The sequence below is a fragment of the Nesoenas mayeri genome (assembly GCF_963082525.1).
Source record: "Nesoenas mayeri genome assembly, chromosome: 22".
In the NCBI taxonomy this organism is placed as follows: domain Eukaryota; kingdom Metazoa; phylum Chordata; class Aves; order Columbiformes; family Columbidae; genus Nesoenas; species Nesoenas mayeri.
Window position 1 is genome coordinate 3,051,286 of NC_137572.1, and position 27,151 is coordinate 3,078,436.

Genomic DNA, 27,151 nt, shown 5'->3' on the forward strand with positions numbered 1-27,151 from the left:
GAATGAAGAAGACTTAGGAGGGAAAGAAGGAGGTATATATTCAAAGAATTTGGTAACAGAAAAAATATCCATATATGCGTATAATATAAAGTAACAAATCAGCTGTGGAGGGAGAAGGAAGGGTGACTTGTTTATCTTTAGTGTAAGAACAGCTCTCTTTAACTAGAATAATTCCTTTAATGAAACACTAATCAAACAAGCCTGTGTTTAAATAACTGGAGGAATAGACCAGCAAGGTTTGAGGATTCCGGAGAAACCATTTGCCAAGGTCTCACCCTTCCCCGTGTGGTGATGACACATGAAGTGCTGTGAATTGAAAGGTTTGCACTGGAGACAGAGGCATTTTAGAAAGCTGGTGGAAAGTTAGAGCTGTAATTTTGGTGTATTTCTGACCCTGTAGGAATAGAAGTAAAGCAGCTATAGAAGAAGAGATTGATCATGCGGAGCAAATATTTAATCAGCTTCCATGAGATACGATTGATCAGACTCTGTGGCTCTGAATCACTGTAGTCCTTCTTTCTCCTATAAGAACATGTCTAATTTGCTTTATGCTCTTACCATGTGTCCCGTCGAGCCGTGCTGCCTTTTTCCTTTCTCAGATCTTTGAATCGCTGGACATAACTTTGTCACCTCTGTTATACGTGTTTGGAGTAGGTACAAACCCAAGGACGGTGGCAGGTAGCGTTCTTCATGCTTTGCCCAGAAGAGAATCAGTCACAGTCTGTTTATTTTTCCTGTAAGTCAGGTTTTTGTATGTGTGTCTATGTACGCTTTGAATGAGTCACATTGTCACCTTCTGTGTTTCCTAACCTCTCTGTAGAAGGTGGCCTTTCATAGAGTTTATATTTGGAAATAACCCATGTGTTGGAGGCAAATATTTCCCCTGTTGCTGGCTGTGTCGCCTGCTGTTGTATCAGGGAAGTAGATGGTTTGTGTTGTGTCTGATAAGGTTTAGAGAGGGCGCGTAGTCCCCCTCGCTCGGCAAGATGAAGAGCCAGTGTGTCTGTAGAAATGACTAAGGCAGAGGGTGCGTTGTGGGAGTGCGTTGCAGTTAGAGATAACGGGGATGCTTAGGTCCATGCTGCTCTGCTCCTTTGTTGTCGCAGAAGTACTCCCTGGTGGTTTTTACAGCAGGGATATTTAATAAAGCTCAGCTAAAGTGCCCCTGCAAAAATGCTTGGGATGCCAGGGATGTGCAGCGACGTGGAGAAGCTGTACTGGGGCAGTAGAACAAGCAGGGAAGGATAGGAGAATCATCGTGACATTTCATTGCTGTCATCAGTGACCGGTGAGGAGCAGCCAGGGTTAACTGAGCGCCAGTGATGTGGGCTCCAGGGCATTCTTAAAGAGACAGTGGGTGCTTTTCTTTCTAGTGGGCAGCAGCCAGTTCAGATGCCAGAGCGGGGTAGCAAGTTGCAAAGAAGGCTTTGTTTCAGCCATGCCAAGCTGCTATCAGAGCGGGGAATCTTTTTGTCAACTGATTTGGAGAGCATAAAATGCATCGGAGCAGTAAGATTCTTGAACGGTTTAATGATTTCTCCCCCAGCAGAATTGCTTCTGTCTGCAGTTTAAATGGTGGTTTCAGAATCGGAGAGCAGAGGAGCAGGGAGGACACGCAGCTGCGCCCCGGGAAATGCGATGTGGGAACAGGTGGCGATGCGATCATTCAGCTCTTCGTTTCTCATCTCCCAGGCAGGCAGGAGGACTCCTTCCTGTGGATGCAGGTTCCTTTGTGTTCGTGCGTGTGTCGTGAGGTCAGGCGGTTCCTCAGGAAAAAGGATGCCCTGATGCACTGCAGGGCGGGCTGGACACCCTGGGGGCTTTGACTGAGAAATCAAGTTGGGCTGGAAAGGCCGGAGATATGGGGGGAGAAGCTGAGCAGGACTCTTATGGAGCAATGTTCTGTTTTCATGGGAGTAGGGGCTCCACTGAGTAGCTGTTTGGTTTTCTTAGTGACTTTCTGGTGCCCCCAACAGCAAATTACAGGAATCTGAGAGCATTCTGGAAGAAAAGGTCAAGCAAGGTTAAGAAAGTCAATCAGTGAGAATGGGGATGAATCTAATGGCATGATGTTTAACTCTGTCCTGAAGGGGTAAGAAAAGGATGCGTAGATAGTGGAGACAGTAGTTGTAATGATTCCACAGGGACCTGTAATTCATCGATGATCTGTTCCTGTTGTGTTCTTTGTGTGTGTGTGTGATTGCCTTCCCCCATCAACCTGCTGTTTTGCTTTTCTCTTCATCCTCTCTAAAACTGGGCGCTGACGTTGCAGCTGGGATGCACTGGGACCTGGCTGGTCGGAGGTGACTCCCTTCATTGCCGTAGGGTTTAATGTGCCTTCCACCGCCCAGCTGAGGTCTCGCACTGTACGCTGCTCGGGGTGAGGGCCCCGGCTGCCCAGCCCGCAGCACGGTGCTATAAAGCACATAAATACAGGAGTTACTGTTATTAGTGCTCGATCTCAGAGATGTTTGTTAGCGTTATTGATATGCCGTTAATCTTCATTTTCGAGTACGCTGCCCTGCTGTATGCTGTACCCGTCAGTGCAGTGCAAGTGCTTCTGGGGTAAAATATGCATCAGCTTCTCATCAGTGCAGCAGAACAGAACATATACTGGTTTCAGAGGCAAAAAGAGGTGAATTTAGTATCAAGTGGAAGTTAGTAGGGGACTTAAGGATATGTAGGTGTCTTTGTAATATATGATTAGAAGTTCAAGACAGAGAATTTGTGGGAGGTCCGCTCAGCCAGCTTTTCCACTGCGTCCTGAGCCGGTGGGTACCGGGCCAGAGCTATTACCTGCCCGTGATCCATGGTGCATCTGCCCTGTGCTCTCTGTCCTGACCAGGATGCAGTGCCTGCTCATGTTGGGATGTGATTCTGTCCATCTCAGCCTACAGTGCAGAGCTGAGCCTACACTGGTTCCCCTTGTGCTATCCTTCCTCCTCATTTTCGGAGATCGCACTGAACTAAAGAGGGCTAAAACTGCAGTAAATATCCTCGTGGATATCTATGAACGTGATAGCTGTAGTTACCGCAGAGATCTCGGGCAGTTCCATATGTGATGGCAGTGGTTGCTGAAGAAGCTGTCTAGGAAGACATTGACCATGCTAAAAATCCTTGTTGTATGGGATGTAAGCTCCAGCTCTCACTCAGCCACTTGTCGATGCTGAGCCTGACTCCCCGCAGCCTCTTCCATACTGTCAGCTCACCTTTCCTGCTTTGGGCTTTCATGTGGTGTTGAGGACAACAGGTAGGGCTCAGTTTCCTAGGCGAGGTGGGATCTCCTTCTGGTGAATGTCTTCAGTTCTGTGTGGTTTCCTTTGTGCAATTAAGGAGAGCTAATTAGCTCCTTTTAGTGCAGTCTCCTTGCAGAGGTAGCTGACCTCTTGTTAATCCTGGATTAAGTTCTTACTAAGAACTGGCTCTTTGTGTGTCCCAGTTAAGATGTTGACACTTTGTTCTCTCTCTCCTTGTTCTCCTCCTCCCCCTCTTCCTCCCCATGCCTTGGAGCACATGATTGCCTTCCTCCTCCTTCCCCCACCGCTGCAGGAATACCCGCGCTGCTCCATGGAAATGCCATTGTCAGTTCAGAGGACTCTAAAAAGACTACTGCTTAATCTGGTACCTGTCTAGGAGCCCGTTTTCTGCAAGGGAGAAGAGAGTGTTTTGGCAATGCTCCTTATTGGTTGATAGGATGAGAATACTGGGGGGTTTGAGGAGTAGCACCCATTTGTACGCGGGAGGCTGGAAGGATGTTCCATGGTCTGAGCAGGAGCTGGCAAACAGCACCACGAGTCCCATCTGGAGAATTCAGCCTGTATGATGCTGTGCGTTCAGAAGCAGAGTCCATACGTTCACAGTTACAGGGGGTATCTAGGAGAAACGCAGCTTCCGTGCTCCAACAGTGGTGCAAGCCAAAAAATTAAACAGGTGCAACATATTCATTTCTACCCAGATGTGCCAGTTACCTGCTACCGCTAATCCTACTTGCAGATCTTGAGGTTGTAGCATTACACTGAGTTTTCCCTGAGGACGTGCCTTCCTGACATTTCTAATATGTCTTTTTGAAGACAGGGCCAGAAATTCTGTTAAGGTGTCTCCTGGTTCTGTTCTGAACTCATCTGAAAAGTAGAGGTGGTGTGCAAAGACTGTCTCAATGGCTTTAGGTTTTCAAAATAGATCATATTAAAAGCGGACAAGGAATTATTGGGAAAGGGGACGTGAGAAACATTAACACGTGTTCTGATGCAGACATTCATTGTCCCGGACATTTTGCAGACAGACTTTTAAAGGCTGCTGTTTGTTTCCGTATCACTCATGTGGTTTACAGAGAGGGTAAGGTTGCTCTAGCTGAATACAGAGTTTATCTCACTTATTGCTGTGTTGGCCTTGACATTCAGGCACTGGACTGTCTTGTACATGTGTGTCGTCAGCCCTGGGCTTTTAATTACTTGGGCAGAGGTGCCATACGTCTGAGCGTGCTGGTGTTAGGAGCAGAGCAGGAACCAGCCTTGCCCCTCACTCCTGCAAGCGCTCCGGGGTTCGGACTGTGGTGCGTGACCATGTCATGTCACCCATAGGTCAGCGGTCAAGCCCTCCCAAAGCTATTCTTCACACAGGAAATAACGCCCTGGTGCTTGTCTCGATTCTTTAACACCGGTACCTGGCCAAGGGCTGAGAGACATTTCTGCAAGTAAACCCAGTCGACACAAAATGCGTTCTGCAGCTCTGGAACACAACGGGAACCTGATAGCTCTACATTCGTTGAAGACCCCTAAAGAATCCTCAGTGCAGTATTATCACCATGAAACAAGCTGTCTTCATAGTGACATGAATGGTGCTCCAGAGACCCTGAAATCTAATAAGAGTATTTGTCCTTCTGAGAGTTCTGGGTTGAATTTTGAAGATCTGATAAAGTTTGTAAAGCATTTGAGGCGTTGCCTGATTTTTCCAATTGCCTGTAGCTTTGCCTTTCGCGCTCTCTCCCATACAGCCTAAGAAGCTTTTCTCTTCGCCTTCCATTTTTACTGCTACTTTTATAGTGCTTTTGGAAGCAGAGCTTTGGTTTGATTCATCTTCTCTCCTGACAGTCAGAAGAGTGCTTAGCTCTCATATATTGAATCTATCCTACCACTTTATGACCTGCTTTGAGCATTGGCGTGTTCTCCATGTTTCCAGATGTGAAGTACCCCTTATACTGAATTTCATCAGAGCCTTTGGCTCTGTGTAACTTTCCCGACTGTTGCAAAATAGTACCTTGTTCAAACCTTAATAGTCATTCAGACAAAACATACCAAAATGTGTAGAGGCTGAGAATCACGCTTCTGCCTATTTTCATAAATCTTTGAAAGCCATAAGAAAAAAGCACCAAAGGACCATTGCACTGGAGACAGGGAGTAGGAAAGTTTGTATGTTATGTGCCATTAGCTTTAAATGCACTTGTAAATTCACCTCTTCATGAACTTCTGTGAGCGTTTGAACATTCTATGGTCATATGTGAAAATGAAAAGTCAAGGTGCAAATTATAGCGGCTCTGCTCTCACCTTGGTGTTTCTGACTGGAGAATGAGATTGTGCTGTATTCTTTTTCATGCTTAGGTTTGTGTTGGAGAAATGCTTTGGTGCTTTTGGTGAGGACCACGAGACCACTGCATGTGGGTCTCTCCAGTTGTAAAACACAACAGGTTTACCCATAGGCACTGAAACATGGTGCAACGCATTGAAGATTCAAGTCTTGAGAGGAAGGCATTGCAAAATTCATAGTGTATTGTGCGTTGGCAGAAGGTCAGCGTGTGTAAGGACAGGATGGCGTGGGATTCGGCCCTGACTCTTCATTGCCAGTTGTTACTTAGCTTTACAACTTCTGTTGGAAACAGTGCGTTTCCACATAGGCAGAAAGCTCCATCCTGATGGGGACTTGCAGACTGAAAGCATAAAGTCGGATGTTACTGGGTGAAGTGACAAATCCTGTTGTCAGCTCTTGTGATTGTGTAATGGATCCATTTTGTTCGGTACTCTTTGTAGATCTCCAGCACTTGTGCTTCAAATCAAGCGTGTTAGAGCGGGAGACTGGGCCAGATTGGTTCTACACTATTTCCTTGTACAGACAAGGTTTGATTTCATATCCTGGAAGGAAAAATGCAAGCGAGTTGATTCTTTGCTCACTTCTTTTTCATCCTTCAGCCTGTGTTATTTATATTGTACTGTGGCCTTTGAGAGGGTCTGAAACCCCTCTTATTCTGGCATCAAGATGTCCATGAGTGGGTATGTAGGGATACAGAAACACCCTGTACTAATACACGGTAGAGTCGTAAACTTTGCTTGATCACATTTCTTTAAAAATCCCAGGCCCGTTTACACACGGATAGACATGAAAAATGGAAACAAATTAGCTTGCTAGATGAAGTAAGCTAAATGGAGCTGAGGTCACCTTAATTCTGAATGAGTGTGTTTGCACAGTGTTTAATTCGGTTTAGATAATCCACTTTACCAGTTAATTAGGGTTCCATTTTCCTGACTGTTCATGCACTGACACGCTCACAGGTTTCTAAACTTTCTCCCACCTGTGTGAACGGTCTAGCGTGTACACAGGGAGGACGAGTATGATTTTTCCAACCTGTAGGATCTTAACTTGCAGCCTTCGCCCAACTTCGTGTCAAAGTGACGGACGTGATCGGGGGACCTTGGGAAAAACGGCAGGGGCTCCCCCTCCCCCTGCTCCCCTGCAGCGGTGGATACCGAAGGCATTAGGGGGTTGCATTATGTAAAGCGGCAGCCCACGGGCCGCCTGCCTGCGCACGCGTGTGCGCCCGTGTGCGCGTGCGGGAGCGTGGCTGCAGCCCGGCGGCCGGGGGAGCCGGGTCCGTCAGAGCCACAAAGAGCGGGGCGGGGGAGCGGAGGCTGAGCCGTGGCCGGAGCCCCAGCAGCATGCGAGGCAGCTGAGACAGGGGTCTGGGTGCCCGTGGGGAGCCCCAGGGCTCTGAGATGGTGCAGGAGGTGAGTACCCTCCCACCTCACCGCTGGCCCACCCTCGCTCTCCCCCCAGCACACGCAAGTGCATGAATGAATGAATTCCTAGCTGCTCCGTGCTGCACTCCGGTCCCTAATGGCTACCAGGTTAGTGTTACTCTCCTGTTCCTTCTGCAGATCTCTTCCTCTCCCCTCGGGGTGTCTATGTGCGGTCTCCGAATGCGTGTGCACGCGCGTGCATGTGTGCATCTGTGCATGTGAAACACGGAGCCAAAGGGCTGTGTGTGCTGCGCCCAGCTCAGGTTTGACGAGCAAATCTACTGTCTGAGACATACACTTTCAAGGCAGATTAAATCTGGAGTCCATGTTGGTTGCTGCTGCTGCTCCTTTCTGTTTGGGGGACTTGAAAGCAGACAGCGTGACATCATGTTGCAGAGATGCTTCGTTTCTTTTCCCTTCCCCAGCCTGATTCCTTTTTGCCTTGTTCTCCCCCATGCACGCGCCCTACCTCTCCTGCAGAGGAATTGCTAAAGCAGCCTTTTCAATTGTTGGAAACAACCGATGAGCAAATCTGATTGTTTTTTTCAGCTGTCCTTCCCCTCACCCCTCCTCCTTTTCCCTTCACGCCTACTGTCTCCCCATCCCCCAGCCCCGAAGGGGCAGTTATTGCTCTGTAACATCTGGGTACACGGAGCGAGTCGGAACGGGGTTGAAGTTTGATGAACTGGCAATGCGTCACAGGGGGGCAGCTGGAGCTGCTGCAGAAATATGGTGTATTTGTTTGCCCATGTGCTCCCTCGCTCTTAGAAAGGCTTGGAGCATGCACGCTGATGTCTTGGTTGTGCTTTGCGTTCCTCTCTGTGTTCCTATATTTTTATATATTTGCGGTGATGGGGAGAGGCAGAATTTGTTTTGTGCCTCTTTATTTTTCAGGCTCTCCTCCAGAGTCTGTGCATGCAGGATTTTTTCGGCAGGGGAGAGCAGGAGAAAATGAGGGCTCCTTGCACCCTACGTGTTCATAGGCAGTGAGAATCTGCTGAATCTCCATTCACTACAAAATTGCTTTTTCTTAGATTACCAGTGGCTAGCATTGTCCTGTCCATCACGGAAATCCCCGGTCCAGTAAAGAGGGTATATTCCTGTTTCCTTGCTTCATTAAGTCTGCAGGAGAACTCTGAAAATTTAGGATGGAGCTTGTGACTTTGGCTCCATAGGATGGAAGGAAACTTCAAGCTGCATCTCAGAGCCGTGTTTTACATCAGTGCAATAACTTCGGGTGCCCAGTGTTCTGCCAAGGGGAGCCCCCAGCTGCCCCTGCCACTGAAAACGGGGTAAAGCCAGAGGGAATGTGCCAGGGGAGGGGACAAGCCTGAACCAGGTCCTTGGGACAAAGAGCTGTGTGTGGCCGGTGCACTGAGGGTGTCTGGCTCTCCCCACTGTCAGCAGCAGCCCTCGGCCCTCTCTATTTTTAACTTTGATCTGGACAGTGCGCTGCATGGTCAGAGCCAAGGAGAGAGATTGCCTGGAGGATATCAGGGTGAGGGGACATGAAATCATTGCATTGTTGTGTTCAGAATGGTAAAGGGATGGAATATCAAGAGGTGAGCGAAAGAAATTGATGTGAATCCCAGCTTTGAAGATCTCAGCATCTTCCATTAACTTATGAAAGCTGATGCTGGTGAGCAGCAGGAGTGAGTGGGAAGATGTAAAGCTCTGGCTTTGTCTTCTGCTCCTGAGATACACAATATCCCTGTCCAGCCCCCGCTTGCCGCTGATAAGATGTGGTGTTTAATCTCGACGTTTAATCTGTGGTTTCTAAAACCTCGGGATGCGTTCAGGGGGATGCGACCTGTGCTGGGGGTAAAGTCCTGGCGTGCTCATAGCCTTGCTGAAGGTAGAGCAGGAGATGGGCAGACAGAATGCATGTGCTCTCCTCCAGGTAATCTAGTTGTGTCACACCTATGTCTGCATCCAAATGTGGGCATGGACCTTTATCACTAGCTATTTAGTGCTATATTGCATTTTTCTCCCTCTCCCTTGACATGATGCACATGGGTTAGATGTATGACAGCAACATTGTGTCTCCAGACCATTGAAAGATTTTGATGTTAGCTTGGAAATAACGAGGTTTAAAGTAAACATGCTCGGATTTATTTTCATTTTAGTTTTTATTCTTTGAGCTGTCACGTTTCCAGACTTCACATCAGAGATGGCTTAACGGTGTCCATTATTCTATTTATTTTTTAAACGAGACTTCCAAGCTCTGTTCTGTCTCAAGTTCCTGGCTCTGAGGTTTTGAAGACAGTGTCAGATGTTGCAATTCTTGCTATTAAAAAGCCATTGACAGTGTGGTGAGGAGAAGAGAAGAGAAAGCCCGTATCTGTTGGTCCGTGGAAGCGCAGCCATAGGCTGAGTCTGCAGGTGACGGTGCTGGGGCTGGGGCTGAAGCAGATGTGGCCTCACCTTCAGAGGGATGTGAAATTCTTATTTTGCATTATTTCCCCTTTATTGCTTTCCAGATTTCTTTGTGTTACCCATCACACTTTGTTCTGTGTGCTTTGTCTTCCTTCAGAGCAAATGGAATTATATTAGTTAGTGATGGAGTGCTTTAGGGTATGATTTATAACACGTGTTGGTTCTCTGCAGAGTAACGATTCTTTCTAAATTACAGCCGTTGCATTGTTGGACAGGATTACTGAGATCTTTCTTGTATTTTGAAAACATTTTCCAACTTTTTCTTGGGATTTTTGCACTAACTCCAAGTCGGAAGGGAGCGCTGGAGGGGTTGGTTCAAACGCGGCGCAGGGGGGGCTCCTGTAAGATAATCAGACCATTTGTCCATCAGAGTTGATAGTCTGTCTCTAGTGGTAACCAGTATCAGATGATTCAGAGAAAGACAAAGACATTGTTAATAATACATTTCACCAACCTTGCAGTGCTGTATGTGGGCAGAAGGCGAATTCCTTCCTAACGCTTGCACTGATTTGCTAATCCCCTGAAGCATAATAATTGCATTAATTTTATCTCATGCATATGTAAGCATGCTATTGAATGTCTTGGAGGAGGATGCCATTCTGCGAAATGTCAAAATAGTCAGAGCAATCTTTGACAAGGATGGACTTTTCTGGTAAAAACTAGTTATTTAAAAAAACACGCAGAAAGTATATTATTCTTGTTATTCTTTCTCAAACAATTGTCATGAAACATCGCTCGCTTTCTGTACAGCTCTGCAGGTGTCATTGCTTTTTAATTCAGCGCTTTCTTTTTTGTCTCTGTTACTGGGTGATTCAATAGAAGTCCAGTATTTGGTTATTGCCTGTAGAGCAATGGCAGGCCCAGGCAATTGCTCGAGGATATGTGGAGGTTTTCATTCTTGGATTATCAATCTGAAGTGGGTGTAGGTTGGTGATGACCAAAAGTTGTTACCATCTGCTTGCTGTTTGGTAGACTGCATAATGGCTTTCTGAATCTCAGCTTTTTCCACTGATGTCGGACTGTATCACAGAAAAGTATCTTTGCAGGCGTCTAATTAGCCCCATTACTACCTGTTTCTGATGAGAATTAACTCTTCTTGTTCTCCAGCCAGGCTTGAGGTGCCTTCTTGACCTCGTAGCTTTCTTTGCTCTTTTGAGGACTTTATCAGAAGAGTTTTGTGTAATGCTTGAGGATCTTCTCCATTCTTGTTTAGAAAAGTGTGTCAGCACGGGCTTGACTTTGTTTGCACAGCCCGTAGACTTCAGTGGGTCTATATACAGAGTTAAATATCTGCTTAAGTTCTTCGCTGGTTTGGCGACATAGTGCCCAGCACTTCTCAGAATTAAGCCCAGCATTTCAATGCTGTTGGTAACCCCAGTTCTGGGCCTTGAAGAGCTCACTATCAGGTGGGTGCTACGGGCTGCAGGGAGATGTGAGCAACTTCAGCACATACATCCTTGTAAAGAGGTCCTGTGAGGACTCTGGTGCACTTGGAGGCTGCCCGTTAGCTTTCCAGATCAGGACTTTCTTGAGAAAGTCCAAGGAGTTTAGAAATACACTGCAGGAAATGATGTCATTGATGTGTTTCTGCTGAGAAGCTGGTGATCACAACCAAGGTAGGGAGCGGAGCATCCTGTGCCTGAAATTGCCACTTGTTTAGATGAGCTTGTCTGCTTGTTACAGATCCTTTGGTACTCTTGGTAACATAGTGATTACTCTGGCTAAATTCTAATTCATATCCTACAACCGGCAGATTCAAATGGATTTACTGTGTGTATTCTTAATCTGTGCGTGTCACTAGCCACGCGGGGGACAAGCCGCTGCTGTGCAGTGTAGCCACGGGTGCTGTGACGGTGCTGTGACAGCGCTCTTCTGCAAGCCCTTCTGTCCAGAGGATGGCTGCTGGCTGCTGGGGCATGTGTGGTTTGAGAAGGAACTGTTGCAGGGTGCTCATCCGCAGCCCAGGGATGGCTGTGTTGTAGCAGGCAGGCTGTAGCAGGCTGTGTTGTAGTGGCAGGCAGAGTGGTTGTTTCAGAAGATCTCGCAGGATGGACAGCCTCTCCTGTCAATTCAGGACTGCCTGAATGGCGTTCATGCAGAGTTTATTTAACAGACTTGAGCAAAATCAGGCTTCTTGTTGAGTTCTCCATTGCATTGAGTCCTCAGGGTCCCTTTATAGCTGTGGGAGTTCCAGGCTTAGCTGGTGGGGTGCAGACTGTCACCTTTCCCAGAAGCTGCTGCTTGCTGAGGTCTCTGTTCACCGCTGGTCCGAATCTTTAGAGGAAATACTCTGTCGGAAGAAGAAGTTTGGCCTTTGTGCATCTTGCCCTGTGTCCCTGCCCTGTGGAGTGTCCGGGGCAGGCTGTGAGCAGGTCGTTTGGCTGTGCATTTTTCCATCACGTAAAGAAAAGCTCCGTTCTTCTCCATGCTGCTGCAGGTATCGAGGCCTGTCCTGAGCAGAGTTTGGCCTCTTCCCAGCCGTGTCACACCTGCTCACGTTATTTTTACCACAGTTCTAATCATAAGACGAGGTGTTTCTCTTAGGCACAGGAGGAACATAAACCAAGAAGACATGCTCTGCCTTGTGTGCTCTCACATACTGGGTGCAGCGTTTCACCTGGGAGTGAGGGGCTGCTGCTTAGGTGGGCTTGTTTGTGTTCTGTGCCTGCCCTCATCTGTTGTAACTGCTAAAGGCTACACTGCAGGGCTGTGTGAGGCCCTGAATGTGCTCTGGTCAATTAGGTCTCTAAAGCATTATTTATTACTATTATTTTTTTTCAAAGTGGGTCAAGCCGTTTTGGCATTTCAGGCGTTGATTCCCGGTTCAATTGCAGGCCTCGGTCACTATGGCAACCGCAGAAAGCGTTCGTCATGGCTGTGCCTTGGGTCGGATTCAAACTTCAGGGGCTGAGCCGGAGCGGCGAGAGTTTGGAGGCGCTCGGGGCAGGGGGAGGCGAGCGGGACGGAGCTTTTGTGGCCATCCGTGCTGTGCTGGACATGAAAGGCTGAATGCACAGACTCCTCGTGTCCTTCATTGTTTCACAGTATCACAGTATGTTTGGGATCGGAAGGGACCTCAGAAGCTCATCTAGTCCAATCCCCTGCTGGAGCAGGAACACCCAGGTGAGGTGGCACAGGACCATGTCCAGATGGGTTTTGAATGTCTCCAGAGAAGGAGACTCCACAACCCCCCTGGGCAGCCTGTTCCAGTGTCTGCCACCCTTACTGAGAAGAAGTTTTTTCTCAAATTTAAGTGGAACCTCTTGTGTTCCAGCTTGATCCCATTACCCCTTGTCCTATCATTGTTTGCCACCGAGAAGAGCCTGGCTCCATCCTCATGGCACTCACCCTTTATATATTTATAAACATTAATAAGGTCACCCTGCAGTCTCCTCTTCTCCAAACTAAAGAGCCCCAGCTCCATCAGCCTTTCCTCATAAGGGAGATGCTCCACTCCCTTCATCATCTTCGTTGCCCTACACTGGACCCTCTCCAGCAGTTCCCTGTCCTAACACACCTCTGGAGTCTTTTGTGTGAGAAATATTCAGTATTGCCCAGTCATCAGGTAGTATGAGGTGGGTTCAGACCCCCTGATTTTGATCAGCTCTCTGCTGAACTTCTTAGCAGGTTTCATCTGAAAAATGGTGCAGCTGTACCCTGGTTTTGAACTGGTTATTTCGTGCTTTACATAAGAAGCAGTAAAAACTCCTTCGTTACTGTAACCTGAAAGCGGGCAGAACCTTGACTGAATTTGACTTGGTCTTTATAGAGTTGCTTGAAGCTGAAACTCAGGGTGAAACTCGTGAGTATGAACTCATACGAACAGAAACTGAGGAGGAGGTTGTGCCTGATAAACTCCGGTTTCGTAGAGCAGTAGAAGAAAAATTAGTACATCTGTTCAGACAAGTTTAGTGTATTGGTATGTGATTCAGGAACATTCGCTTCAAATTCTTGCCTTGTATTTCTGGGGACCTCTCAAATAAACCAGGTTGTGTTGAATCAAGCCTGCTCGGGGGCAAGATTTAGGAAATTTGATGTAATGCCAGATAACAAATAACATTGCAGGAGCCATACAGCCCCAGAATTGAGAGTTCGTAACCAGAGGAATGGCAGTTCAACCCATTTCCATCTCTGGAAGCATTGCTGATGCACTCGAGCTGACTTGGATGGCACTTGAACAAGCAGCTTTTCCTTATTCTGTATCTATATGGTTCTCAGTCTATTAAGTAGAAATACGGAACAGAGTGGAGTCTGTAATTTAATCCATCTTTCTTCTTGTATACAGAACATTTTGCAGACCTATTTGCTCTAGCCTGTTTGTTACCCGTATGAATTTCCACACTGTATTATTGAAAATATCTTCTAAAAGGGTTTTCTGCAAAGTGCCGTGTTACTTGACAATCGCAAGTGTGTATGAGTATGAAATGTGATTCTCTTATTGTTTGCATAAGCAACTTTGCTGCAACTTTGTGCAAATTGTTTAGGAAAAGTGTCATGGTTTGTGCATTAACACAAGCAGTGAGCAAATAGATGAGAGCAGCTCAGCCAGCACTAAACCAAACTAAACCTGGTAACTGCTGGAGGAGTCTATTAGATTATCTACCCATACCCACTAACTAACATCTGTAAAATGCTTCTGATATCTTCAGAGATAAGGGGTGGATATGATTTTTATCCGAGAATTAATGAAACCTCAGACATATATTCAGCTCTTCTAGATTTTCAGAAAGGAAACGATCCATTTTAACTTCCTCACTGTACATCACATTGTGAGAAACAAACTTCAGTTTATATATAATTGGGCTTAAATTATAACCCTTAAGAGTTTGATTGTACCAGCTTCTTTAATTCAACCCCTTACAGTTGTAATTCCCTCACCTTTTTTCTCTTGCCCGCCCTGCTGGTGCTCAGATGTGGCCTGTTTTCTATAGGGCACCGTAATGACCCAGCATGGCAGAGTTAGCACAGTTGGTCCTTGGATCAGCTCAGCTTCCAGCGTTGAACTGGCTGGGAAGCCCCAAAGATGTTTGTGCTGGTCATAAATAGGTTTGAGTGCAGAAAGAAACGAGTTACGTAGGGAAAAATGGATGTAGCATGTGGTATTTTGGAGTCTGGCAGGAAGAAGAGGCATCAAAAGAGAAGGAACAGTGAGGAAATCTGAGTTTTCCTGTTCTGTATAAATATGTATGTAAATGGTTTTCTGGTTTAAGGTGTTAGGGCATTTGCTGAAGGTTTGAGATGGGAAGTTCCATTCCCCTAAATGTTTCATAATTTCTGTAGAACTCTGAAAGGTCTTGCTTTTTCCCGTTATGGAACTTTAAAAAAAGAAATCATGAAAGCTTTTATGTTATAGCAAAACATCTTCGTGCCCAGCTCTAGCTGCTGTGGGAAAGGATGATTTGATGGAGGAAATCATGACTGCATTGTCTGTCATTGTGAGTCCCCTCCCCATGCCCCATCCTTTTAGATGTTCTTTAATGGAGTGTTTCATAAAGACACGATTCCGTTTTAGTGCATCCTGCTGAGAATAGTTACACTTGCTGAAATAAAATAAAGGAGGGACACAGTAGGACTGTATTGAGAATATACTGACAGCTCCCTCATTCTTGAGGGCACGTTCAGGTTTTCTAAGCTCAGATCATCATTTTAAAGTCTCAGAGCCTACAGGAGAGAATGAGTTCATTCTTGCAGGCGTTCATCTGTGGTCAGCTGAGTTGTAGAGTGGGTGGAGAAAGGCACAGGCAGGCTGTTGTAGTCACCTCTGGAAAGTGATAACTGTTTACAGCCTCATTTTACTGGGGACATAAGTCCCAAGTGTGACAGCGGGTGCTTTGCTTCAGGAAGCCAGATTTGTCTGCTGTGCTAGTGGAGAAATCTGCGGGTAATGCTCCACCTCAGGGCATGGGTGCAGTTGTTTTCTGTTTGAGCTGAAGATGATTAACCCCACTCTTTCCTCCTTTCTGCAGTACTGCCAGTAACTCAAACCGCAGCACGCCTGCCTGCTCCCCGATCCTGCGCAAACGCTCCCGCTCCCCGACGCCGCAGGACTCCCAAGGAGACGCCATGGTGGAAAAAGGCTCAGACCACTCGTCGGACAAATCCCCGTCCACGCCGGAGCAGGGTGTACAGCGTAGCTGTTCCTCTCAGTCAGGCCGCAGCGGGGCCAAGAATTCCAAGGTGAGGAGCGAGCAAATGACTTTGGTCAAGATGTGCACACGTCCTCCATTCTGAACTCTCTAATGCAAATAGCTTTGTCTTGCACTTTTTTTCCTCTGGCTAACTTTCTGCCTTCTTCCCCCATCATACTTCTGAAAATTCTCCTAGCTGGGAGCCGTTTGCCTGGGTCAGCCTTCTGCACATCTCTATTACCTTCTCCATCACCCACGTCCATGAGTTGCTGATGGCTTGTAGTGCAGTTCCATGATGGTGTTTTTTTGCCCCCCTGTTTCCCTGGGAGGCTCTGTGGTTTTGAGAAAGACCTTGAAAGTCAGGTGGTGCAAATACTTTTTATCATCTGGATCCTAAAGGGTCTTGGAACAAAGAAAGTTGCTCTGTGCAGACGGGCGGTGAGGGGCCCGTGCAGCCCTCCGGTCCTGTTGAGCCCTGCATTGAGATGAGCTTCAGGTTGCCACAGGATCAGTTTGCTAATGCTCTTCAAAATACCTCCTGTCAGTGCAGTATTATGACTGTCTGGCAAATTCCTTGCAAACCTTGGCCAGGGTAGATGATACTTTCCCTAGAAAGGTATTGTGTCTTTTGATTGTGTTAGAAACACTATCGGCCTTTGCTGTACTGAAGAGGGTTTCAGGTTTGGGGAATCTTGATTTTCTGTGAGCAGAAACAGACACAAGGGCCTTGGGAGCCAAACATAACCTTTGATTATAACCCTGATGTCACTGGCACATTATATGACAATTAGCTGTCTGGAGCACTTGTGTGTTTCCAGATTTTTGGAGTGAAATATTTCAGCCAGAATAACTTCACAGTGTCACAGGCATAACTCTGATGGCTTGTGCGAAATGAGTTGTTAGATCTTTGCCTGACTTACTGCTGGATTGTGTCACGCACACAAGAAGCCTTCATCCCCTCCCCTTGTCATCGCTGTCAGTGCAGGAAACGGGGCTCACTGGCCCACAGCCACTGGGCTGAACCGCTATCTCGCCATCAAGGGGGATGGTGTATGTGAGTTCAAAAGAGAGGGCGAAGGGTTTTTTCCAGATGAATCATTTGAGACCCGTCAGTTCTGAGGTTGCCCTTGAGGTCAGACGTGCTTCCTGTGCACACAGTAACCTACAAACACCCCAAAAGAGAGCCACGGGCACACTGTTCATAGCCACACTGGGGGACACCGTCAGGGAAACAGCGTCCTTGGTAAGGGGGAATTACAGAGATGAGTCGCCCTGCCCTGGCCCGTAAAGCACTGTGATTTAAGGCCACGGGAGCGCGATTTTTACCAACACAGTGACTGCTAAAGCTTGACTTTAATTCACAGTGCTTTTAATAAGAAAAGGGGGGATATAATGCTTTCTATTGGGTTTGTGGGTTTTCCTTCTCTTGACTTGCGAGGTGATTTTTCTTCTTTCTTTAATTTCTCTCTTTTCATTCCTGCATGCTTTCTCTCCGATTAAGTCACACAAGCGCCTCTCCAAAGTAAGCCTTCTTTTTTCTCTCCTGTCCCCACTGTAGAATTGTCTCATCACTCAGAACCCCTCCCCGTGGTGCTGAGCGGTGACCCCAGCAAGGCATTCTCCTGCTGCGCCCGTGAGAATGCCAGCAAGAGCTCAGCCCAATGCCTGTAGCCGAGAAGCTGGTTTCACTTATATCACTGGGATCTTATTAATATTTGCTCACATGGTGTGAGAACTGGGCTGTTCATCACACTCCTTCAATTACTGCCAACTAATTTTAGCCTTTGTTTTAAGGTTTGCTTTCCCTCTCCCTTGGAGTGAGCTGCTGTCTTTGCCAGAAATCTGCTGGCTTTGGTAGGCTGAACAGTACCATAATCCCTTCTCTTTCCTCTCCTCTTACTTTATGCCTTGCAGAAGCAAGAGTTGGTCTCCTTCATGTCTTCCCTGCTTTTGATGATGAATAGTAGTTTTGTGATCTCAGCTTACTGCCCCTGCACGCTTTCCTGTGTGATGTAAATATTAAAGATCAGTGATTTCAAATGAACCCAGCTTGAACCTGTTAGAACAGACCTGTCCCAAATGAATTGTGAGAATTCATGGGCTCGCTCTGAAAGGTGCTAAGTAGAAGATCCCTCTGTGGGTGCTTGGATTGGAGATAAACTCCTCGGAGGTTCCATCTCCCATCTCTGTGCTCCCCTGAGAAGAGTGTAAAAATCAGAAATGCAGATGGGATGCTTATCGGACAAAGTGCCAGGCTGTTGGCATTTCCACATGTATACAAGTAAAGTTAAAACCAGAATGGCTTGAATGGCTTCATAATCCACGAAATCAACGCCTTGGCCTTTCCCCAGCTGATGTCTTAGATTTCCTTCCAGGCAAGTTCTCAGAGAGCAGTTACGTCTACGGTCATAATGCCTCTTGTAACCAGCCGGACCTTCCACCATTCTGCTGTCTGCTGGAAGCTTCCCTAGGTGTTTGTTTTAGACAGATTGTCTTGTGCTTGGTGACCGTAGCCTGGATAACTAGAAAGAAGGGCTGTGGGGCTGAAGTCTCAGGTGAGGTGTGAAAGAAGTTCTATGGAAAATGCCGATCTGGAGTAGCAGAGAGTCCTGAAAGGATTGCTGGTGAGTGGAGGTGTGTGGGTCAAACAGGTTGTGGATAGGCTGTGGGAGGCTGGAGCCGCTTTGCCTGAGCGATGGAGGGGAACAGCGGCAGAGAGCGACGTACGCGTGAACTGCGTTCAGAGCGGGACTGTGATGTGCTTGCAGCCAGCCACGTGCATTTCTGAGAGAAGAAAGCAACAATTTCAAGACAGTTAGAGGAACGAGGGAAGCAGACTTGTGTTCCAGTGCGAGGGAGCTGACGCACAGAGGGAAGGGGATTGCGGGCACATCTGCCAGCCTGTGCCAGAGCCTCTTGCCCTGCTCGCCCGCGGTCTGTGCGCGGGGTGAGCTGCAAGCAGGGTGAACGCTCGGTCTCTTTGCTGTGCTCCACAAGGTGGCTTTCTATGGTACACGTGAGGAATCTCAGGCATGAGATGGTTCTCCCCACGCAGATGACGATGGTATTAATTCAAGACAGAGGTTATGAACAAAGAACTTAAAAATCTAAGTCTCCTTTCCCAGCCTCTTCTCCTCTCCCCACTTGCCTTCTGCAAGAAGAATGGTCTGATTTTTCTGACCTGTCTCACTAATGAAATGAAACAGCTTGAGCCCATGAGTTTGATGCTGTGTCTGCACCATTGCTGACAGATCTGCCTGTCCCTTGCCCTCTTCTGTCCGTTGTGTTGTCGTGCTGCAGTGTTGCCATCAGAGGGAGCGCTTCACGAGGAGTTTTTAAGCACTGGGTGACATCTGTAGGAAATCTTTTCTGGAGCTTGCTTTTCCATGCTGTCCAGCACTGTGGCATGGACCAAACCCCCTACAGGCCTGCATCAGCCTTAGGCTTTTATTGGCAAACACAGCTGCTTCTGGAACAGCTTTCTGAACTCAGCAAAACCCCACGTTTTGCTCTCAGGCAACAATGAAATACGTATTTGTAACTCTTTTGCTCTTGCCCAAGGATAAAAGTGATTTCCTCTCCGTTGCAAATCCTTCAGAGTCTTCCCAATGTTTGTAGCTAATAATGAATGCTGAAGATAAATACCAGGTTAGGGTTGAACATTGATTTTGATGTAGAACAGCTTAAGTTGGAAGGGATCTCAGAAGGTCTCTAGTCCAAGCCCGTGCCCAAAGCAGGACTGATGTGCTTAGGTCAGGCTGCTCTAAAGTCTTGGCCAGCCACAATTTGCAAACGTCCAAGACCGGAGATCGCACAGCCTTGGCAGGGCCCTGCTCCAGTGCTTAACCACTCTTGTTGTGAACAGGCTTTTTCCTTCTACCCAAATAGAATTTCCCTTACTGCAGCTTCTGACTGTTGCACCTTGTCCTTTCAGTGTGCGATTGTGAGAAGAGTTTGGCTGTCTCTTCTCGTTTACCCTCCATTGGGTGGTGTAACCCCCCTTCAGGTAGTAGGTCATGAAATCCTGGTCATTTTGGACTGGGGTGAGGGATTTCTTTGAGTTATTTGGCCATGGACATACAGAAGCCAGGTGAATATCATAGCTTTTGAAAGCACACAGGTCAGGAGAACGGGCTCTGGAATCCATTCTGAGCTCTGCCCTCACCTTGGTTCTGTGCCTCTGTTTCCCCAGTTGTAAAATGGACATAGGTGAACATCTAGAGCTCTGTGGCATGTAATTCACTTGGCAAAAGCGCTTCTGCTCCCCTGGGAGCAGCAGGACGTAGGAGTGAGCTGTGATCCTGCTCCCAGTGATGCTAAAAGGTGGCAGCTTCTGTTGGCATCAAGTTCGCAGGCTGAACTTACGTGTGATCCACCGCTTCCCATCTGCGCTGTAAAGCTGTAATCTTCCATAGCAGGATATGCAAAAATGAGATCATTGACCCAGCAAGATTTAGAGGCAACACTGTATTAATTAAAGGCTCAGAGAAAATACACCATTTTTTGTCTTCCTCAAGTTCTCCTAAGGTCTTCCTGGTTACAGCCACCATGTAACTGTGAACTCTGGTATCTGCTCCTGTAGCATCGTCTCTGCAAATCAGTGGCATCTTTTCCACTCTGTGTGCAACTCCATTCCTCTGTTACTTATTTATTCTCTCTTTTCAGTTCTAATGCTTATGGTTTCTTTTTCCAGTATGACAGACTTAACCTGCTCAAAGTAAGAATATGTTTTTCTTTTTTCTTTCTTTTCCCCTCTATTATACTGTCTCTTGATTTTCACAATTCACATCCCCCTATATTCTAACTCTCAGCGAGTTAAAAAAGGTAAATACAATTGCAGATAGATTTAAGGACTGAGTCTCCCTTCTCTTTGGAATTCCTCTAGTCTGTTCTACATGCAAAACAAGGGTCATGGGGAATGAATCTCTTCATATTTAGAACACTTGGTCGAGGCAAATGATGAGGCTTGGATGTCAGTGTAATTGTGTGGAAGAGCTTACGAGCTGCGGAGCCCCCGCACAGAGGAGCCGCGGTTTGCAGCAATTCAAGTGTGAGGCGGAAAAAGAGTTACTGCAGTTAACGCAGCAGAGGGGAAGGGAATGGAATGGAATGGAATGGAATGGAATGCTGTTGCAGTGCACTGACAGCACAACACGTGCACCCTGATTTATTAGACACAGTGAGAGGAGTGCCCCTGTTTTATCTATGCCAATTATAGTTTGATTATGATTTTTTTTTCCCCAGGAATTTCCGAGTTGTGCCTTTTGCTCATTAAGGCAGACAGGGGGCAAAACAAATCAGCAGGAAAATCACTCCATCTTAGGCGCTGTGCTCCTGAGGACAAGGTGGTGTGTACGGGGATTAAGATTAAGTCCCCTGATTTTTTTTTAGTATAGGCTGAATTGCATAAGGCCTTTTTCCGTGTCCTACTTGCAGAGAAGGATGACTTCAACCAGATGCTTTATGAATGGAGGATATGGCCAAGTATGGAAAAGTGTAGGAAGTAAGAGGAAATTCCTCTGCCTAGTTGATGAGCCATACTGTGTATTCAGTTCTTCACTTCATATCATTTCCCCAGGACTTGGGGAAAGCCTTAGGGATGCTCCTCTTTTTAATGTCAAACTTTGGTACTTTGGCCTGTGCCATATACTGTGTTACTGTGGGGTTTTTTGATCAGGGACCAGTGCAGCGAAACTGGCAGAAATGCCCAAAGTTGCAAGGGACCCTTCAGGAAGGTTTGCTCCATAAATGAGATGCAGATGCCAGTAGGGTTGTCTACTGATGTAGTATATAGGGAACATAGGAACCTGCAAGCAAGGAGGTCTAGGGGAAGAACAGTGTAAGCAACCCTGTGTCTTCACAGAAATCTCTGGTCCAATCTGATCTCATTAACATTTTGCACTTACTTTCCTATGGTAAACATCCTGTACACTGTGGGTCCTGTTGTGGGCTATCCCAGGGCAGGTAGTTTCTGCGTTGCTGTGCATATGAGCTTAACTCTGCGAGTGAAACTTCCGCAGGCTCTGTTACAAGTCAGAGAACAGTATGTTGTCCTTCATGTTCCAGACTGGCTACAAAGCTGTGAAAAATACTCCCAGTCCAAGGTCAGAAGCAAGATGACTTCCTTGAAGGAAATGCAGTGACATATTGCTTCTGTCCTTGTCTGTTAGGCTCCCCCGAGTGTCATGTAGACATGCTGTTGCTGGTGGGAGACAGGAACAGGCATGGTTGTGCGGCTGCTGGCACACACCGTGCCTGGCAACATGCCCTGTAGCCAACCACCCTTAGTGGGGAAAGGCTACAGTGTCCCCCGCATCCATTGCCCCGAGGTAAATCCCCCTGAAACGGGGGATACCGGGACGTTCTGTGAGATCTGCTCAGCGTACTGACATTGGAAAGCCCGTCTGACCGGGGCGGCAGAGCGAAGGTTATTCCTTCCTCTCTCTGTGTGGGTGAATCTCGCCTCCAGCTCAAAATTGCCACGGGTGACTTTCCAAGCTGAGCTGGCTTTTTCATACACTCCAGCGTGCTGTGCAACCTGTCCTCTCAAACCATCTGAAATGCCGTGATAAGGACAAAAAAATCACATGCGCAGATGATGCGAAATTCTGATTTTCTTCAGCAGTCTCTGTATGTGTCTCCCTTTTAAAATTTCAAACACTCGCAAGTTTTGCCTGGTGGCTTTTGTGAGTGAAATTGTGTCCCTGCCTCCCGGTAGTTCTTCGAGGGCTTATTTGCGCAGCGCCCATTCAACACGATGTGATTTTTGCAGCCTAGCCAGCAGAGGTGAAGAGCGGAGCCTCTGCAGGGAATGGCTGGCGGTGGTTACGGTTAGCGCCTCCGTTGCTAGCAGGCGCTGCTGCTCTGCAAAAACCATTACAGCATGCGCGTGTGCGCGTGTGCGTGCATGTGGACATGCACACGTTAGCCTGAATCGTTTCCTATTACGGACTCGTGCTTCTGAATTTGTTCTTTGTTCCTGTACCTGGAAATAACTGTGTTAGACCACGCTATGAAATACATTGAAATCTTCTGTTTAATCCCACTTTCACTTCACTAATGATACAAACCAGATTGGGCCTAGTTTCTCTGTCCAGCTTGCTTTTTGATTCTAAGATCTCTGTGCTAACTAATGCTTCTCTTTTATTTTGTCCTTACAGAAAAGCCAGAGTTGGTATAATGTAAGTACTGCCGTTTCTCTTGTCCCTGGGTGCCTGGGGGGGTGCCTGGGTGGGGGGAAGGCGCAGGGGGCTTTGCAGTGGCACTGGGGCAGACCGACCATTTCCAAAAAGAGGAGGTGGAAATGGCTCGGACGTGGCAAAGAGGACTGACCCCCTGAGGGGAGGGATGCCAGAGAGCAAAGCTTTGTCCTCTGGTGATCCCCACATCCCGCACCTTCCCGTTCCCCAGCAGAGTTGGTCTGGATGTGGTGACAGGCAGAGCTGCCGCTGTGCAAACCCTTTGCATCCCTGAGGGTGGTGTGGGGCACGAGAGGAATCGTTTGCTATCGACCTCACAGAAACACAAACCACCTTTTGCTCCTGCCCCGATCCTGTTTTGGTTCTGCAAGCACGAGGGGCAGTGTTCTGGGTCCAAGGCTGGCGGTGTGCGAATTTCCACAACTGATGTCACCTTTGCACGGTTGAACCCCCACCCCTTGAGCGCTCTGAAGTATCATAGGTGACAGCATACGATGCTTTTGTAGGCAAACGCAGCAGCCGTTCCGTGTCCAGCAACAGTTCCCAGCTTCCCGCAGCCCAAGACGTTAGAACCAGTGATTTTGGCTGATACAGTGCGGTCAGATTTGGCGAAGTCACTAGACACAGACTTATTTACTTGCTGTATATAATCAGCACCAGGATAGTAGCAAGGACAGCAAAGAGCATGATCTCAGAACCAGAGAAAAGCACAGAGGCAATGGCATTAAGAACAAAGTATAAACCGTGACAGGCCAAACTGACGGAGAAGCGGCAGATAAAGGGACGTGGAGTGAGGCGGTTTGAGCAGACGCGCAGGCTCAGCCAGGCTGCTGCAGAAATGTACATCTTTGGCCACAGCTATAGGTGACTTTTGCTATTACACAAGAGCTGCTTCTGACCGTAGCTGCTGAGATCCACACCCTGCTGCATGATGCTTTGCCGTGGTCTGCTTCTGTGGGTCTCTTGTGTTTTCATGTCCTTTCTATCTTATCTTTCTGTTCTCTTGTTTTTCCTTCATATATTTTCAGCATGAGAGACAGTACATCCGGAGAGTAAGCACTGGCTGCATTTTTTGTGGTTCCCCCCCCCCACTTTTTCCTTTAGAGAGCAAAACAAAACCGTGTTCAAGTTAGTAGAGACATTCTGGCCAGATAAAAGCAGCAATGTGGAAATAGAGCTGGGCCACAAACTCCAGGCAGGCAGTCAATCCTATACAGCAGTATTGCTACCATTAAAAATTTGCTAACGCATCACCTTGATAAGAGTTTCCCTTCTTTGCCAACTCCTTCCAGGCAGGATTTGGACCATTCTGATTCTTCTATTTCTTTCCCCACTGAGAGCAGCTGTAGAAATGAGTCTGTGGAGGCTCCGTCTCCACCCCTACCATTTACTCGCTTTCCCCACTTTCATTTTGCGTAAGCTTCGCTATGCTTAGAGCAAACACCCTCCACATTGTTCTTTGTGTCTGTCTGGCAGCCCCGGGTGCCAGGCACTGTGCAAACACAAACCAAAAACGCAGCCCTTGCCTCAAAGAGCACACGGTCCTCAAAGACCCCTAGAGCATCGCTGCTCAAAATGTCACTTACTTCAGATTGCTTCAGGTTTTGCTGCTTTTAACTGGTCTTTTTGTCCTTGTAGCACTGTATCCCTCTTTGCCAGTTGGAATCCTCCTTTTTCCCTCTCCCGGATTCCTTTTTCTCTACTTTTTCCTTAAGATGCTACCAGCTTTCCTTGCTTTGTGTGTTTTCCTTTTGACCCCTACCAGTGCTTTTTGGGATTGACATCCCCAGCAGATTGAGAAGTGGGAGAAAAGGGGTGAACCAAGGTCACGGATCGGTTTGGCAGACCTGCCCTTTCTTGGTCTCGGTGTTCTTTCTCTGCCTTGCTTTCCAGAGGACAAACGCAAAGTGGTCCGGGTGCACTGTGAGATTTAGAAAAGAACACCGATTTGAGAATAAATATACCCAACCTTCGAGGGTTTGCTCTGTGTTCACGTCCTCGTGGTGGAAGAGCAGATCATCACCGGGCTGCCCGAGTCCTTGAGGTGTTTCTCATGTCTTTAGCGAGGAACTGCAGACATGGAGACTCTGGTTTAGAATGAATGTTATGGCGTGAAACTCAGTTTGTCTATCGGCTGTGGTTTAGCCCCCCCCCAATCTGTGCTTAGACATCAAGATACAGTTAGTGCGTGTCTGCTTTCCACTGGTGTGCCTGCGTGTTGAAATAGTTAATTGATTATTTTTTTTTAAAGGATAGACCTCAGAAACAAATCTTCTCTGTAATTTTATTCACTGAAGCGGATGTGACTTACTCTCTAGACCTGATGTGCTTAGAGGGGTAGGAAATTTGCGTTTCACTTCCCCGATGACGCGAAGGACAAGGTCGCGTTTGCTGTGGGAGTGGCACGAACTCCACGAGTTGGTAGAAGGAATTTGTCACCCAGCAGACGTCATTAAAATGGAGACAAACTGGAGATATTTTGCTGCCAAGGGTGACAGCTCTCTCCCTTGTCCTCCGGGCTTTGGGTGAACGGCCCCATTTCCAAGCACGGAGGAGCTCGCGGGTTTGTGTCTGGAGGTCAGTGTACACCCGGGGCTCGGAGCCTCCCAAGTCTGCCATGGTTTTCTGCCTGTTCCTTTCTCAGTTGCACCGTTGACCCTTATGCTTCTCTGACTGTTCCTACATTAGGTTCTACATCTCCCATTTCCCGCAGCTGCCGCTCCATAGCAAAGCTCGCTTCTGTAAATTGCCTCCTGTAGTCCCTGTGCTGGTGGACACTAGGCATCAGGAGAGTCTGCAGAACATACAAGAATACAAGATGATCTTGTAAAGTTAGAACAAATACAGTTGACACCAGGGAAGAGGTGAGGTTTGTATCTGTCCACGAGGTTTTCAGTTCACTATTTACAGAATCACACAGAATCACAGAATGGACTGGGTTGGAAAAGCCCTCAGAGATCATCGAGTCCAACCCTTGGTCCGACTCCAGTCCATTGACTAGATCACGGCACTAAGTGCCATGTCCAATCTCAGTTTACAAACCTCCAGGGCTGGTGAGTCCAGCACCTCCCTGGGCAGCCATTCCAATGCCTGACCACTCTCTGCACAGAATTGCTTTCTGATCTCCAGCCTCAATTTCCCCTGGCAGAGTTGAAGCCCAGAAGCTGAGCTTGTCCTATTGCTGATGCCTGGAGAAGAGCCCAATCCCCACCTGGCTAGAACTGCCCTTCAGGTAGTTCTGGAGAGTGCTGAGCTCACCTCTGATCCTCCTCTTCTCCAGACTGAACAAGCCCAGCTCCCTCAGCCTCTCCCCATAGGGCTTGTGCTCAAGTCCCTTCCCCGGCCTTGTTGCTCTTCTCTGGACCCTCCAGCACTTCAATCTCTTTCCTGACCGGAGGGGCCCAGAACTGAACACAATACTGCAGGTGTGGCCTCCCCAGTGCAGAGCACAGGGGAAGGGTCACTGCCCTTGTCCTGCTGACCACGCTATTTTTGATACAGATCCCAAGGTCTGCTCTACTCTGTACTCCTTTGTGTTTATCTGCACACATTCCTTGCACCTGTCTTCTCTTTTGCAACTGTGCTTGAATTTCTTCTGTAACTATGTGAGCCACCTCTCTTCCCTTCTGTACAGGTTAGTGGGGAAAAATTACAGTGAAAAGGCACTAATTGTCTCTTTCAGGTGTTCTTAAATACTACGAGAAACATTTGGCATCCTGCTAAGCCTGAAAAGATAATCAGGAGCACAGTTGTACCCACTTATCTTTGGGAGAGCAAAGTCTGCGCTGCGGATTACGCGGAGTGGGACAGGAGCCCTGCACCTGCGGTTCTGCAAACAAGCGCTGTCGCACGGGGCAGCTTTCAGCCCGCCTTGCGGGATGTGAAAGTCTCAAAAGTAAATCCATTTAAACACAAGCAGGTAGGGCTAGGTTTCCCTTTGGGGACGCTGCAGCCTGTGCTCTAGGAGACGGGAGGTGGCGGAGGGTCTGGGTTGCTGGGATGCTGCTCAGCGCTTGCAGCTTCTTATGAACAATGTCAAGCGATCACAAGGCTGAGCACCATAAGAAACGAGCCTGTTTTATTCTGGCAGTACCCTCTTGTAGACCTTGTATTCTTCATAGGCAATTCCCTTCAGATTTTCCGTGTTTTTAGGTGCGTGCATTACCAGGTCTGGCCCAGGCACTGTGGTGAAGAGGCTCTAAATTAAAGTGACCTTTTGGTGCAAGCTCATGTGATAATGAACTCAAATCCACTTTCTACCCCAAATGGCCAGTGGTTACTTTGAAGCTGCTACTCCTGCTGTTTGTTCACTTTTAAAAGGAGAAAAAATAAAGAAGAAAACCTGAGAGACCAGACTGGATTTGGAAGAAATGCTGCGGGA

General features: G+C 47.5%; 1 protein-coding gene across 7 annotated transcripts in view; it reads left to right on the forward strand.

Moving 5' to 3' along the window:
- GRAMD1B (GRAM domain containing 1B) overlaps positions 1–27,151 on the forward strand; it is a gene marked incomplete at both ends in the record, with an annotated part of 79,140 nt that overhangs the window by 34,003 nt on the left and 17,986 nt on the right. For 4 of the 7 annotated variants that reach the window (XM_080357934.1, XM_080357937.1, XM_080357938.1 and 1 more), the window contains 2 exons: positions 15,410–15,620; positions 22,732–22,752. In XM_080357934.1, the coding sequence (XP_080214060.1) occupies positions 15,410–15,620; positions 22,732–22,752 (232 nt within the window). Of the gene's footprint in view, positions 1–15,409; positions 15,621–17,072; positions 17,094–20,264; positions 20,289–22,731; positions 22,753–23,798; positions 23,823–27,151 lie in introns of all 7 variants that reach the window. The other 3 variants (XM_080357933.1, XM_080357936.1, XM_080357935.1) reach the window with 3 other exon arrangements.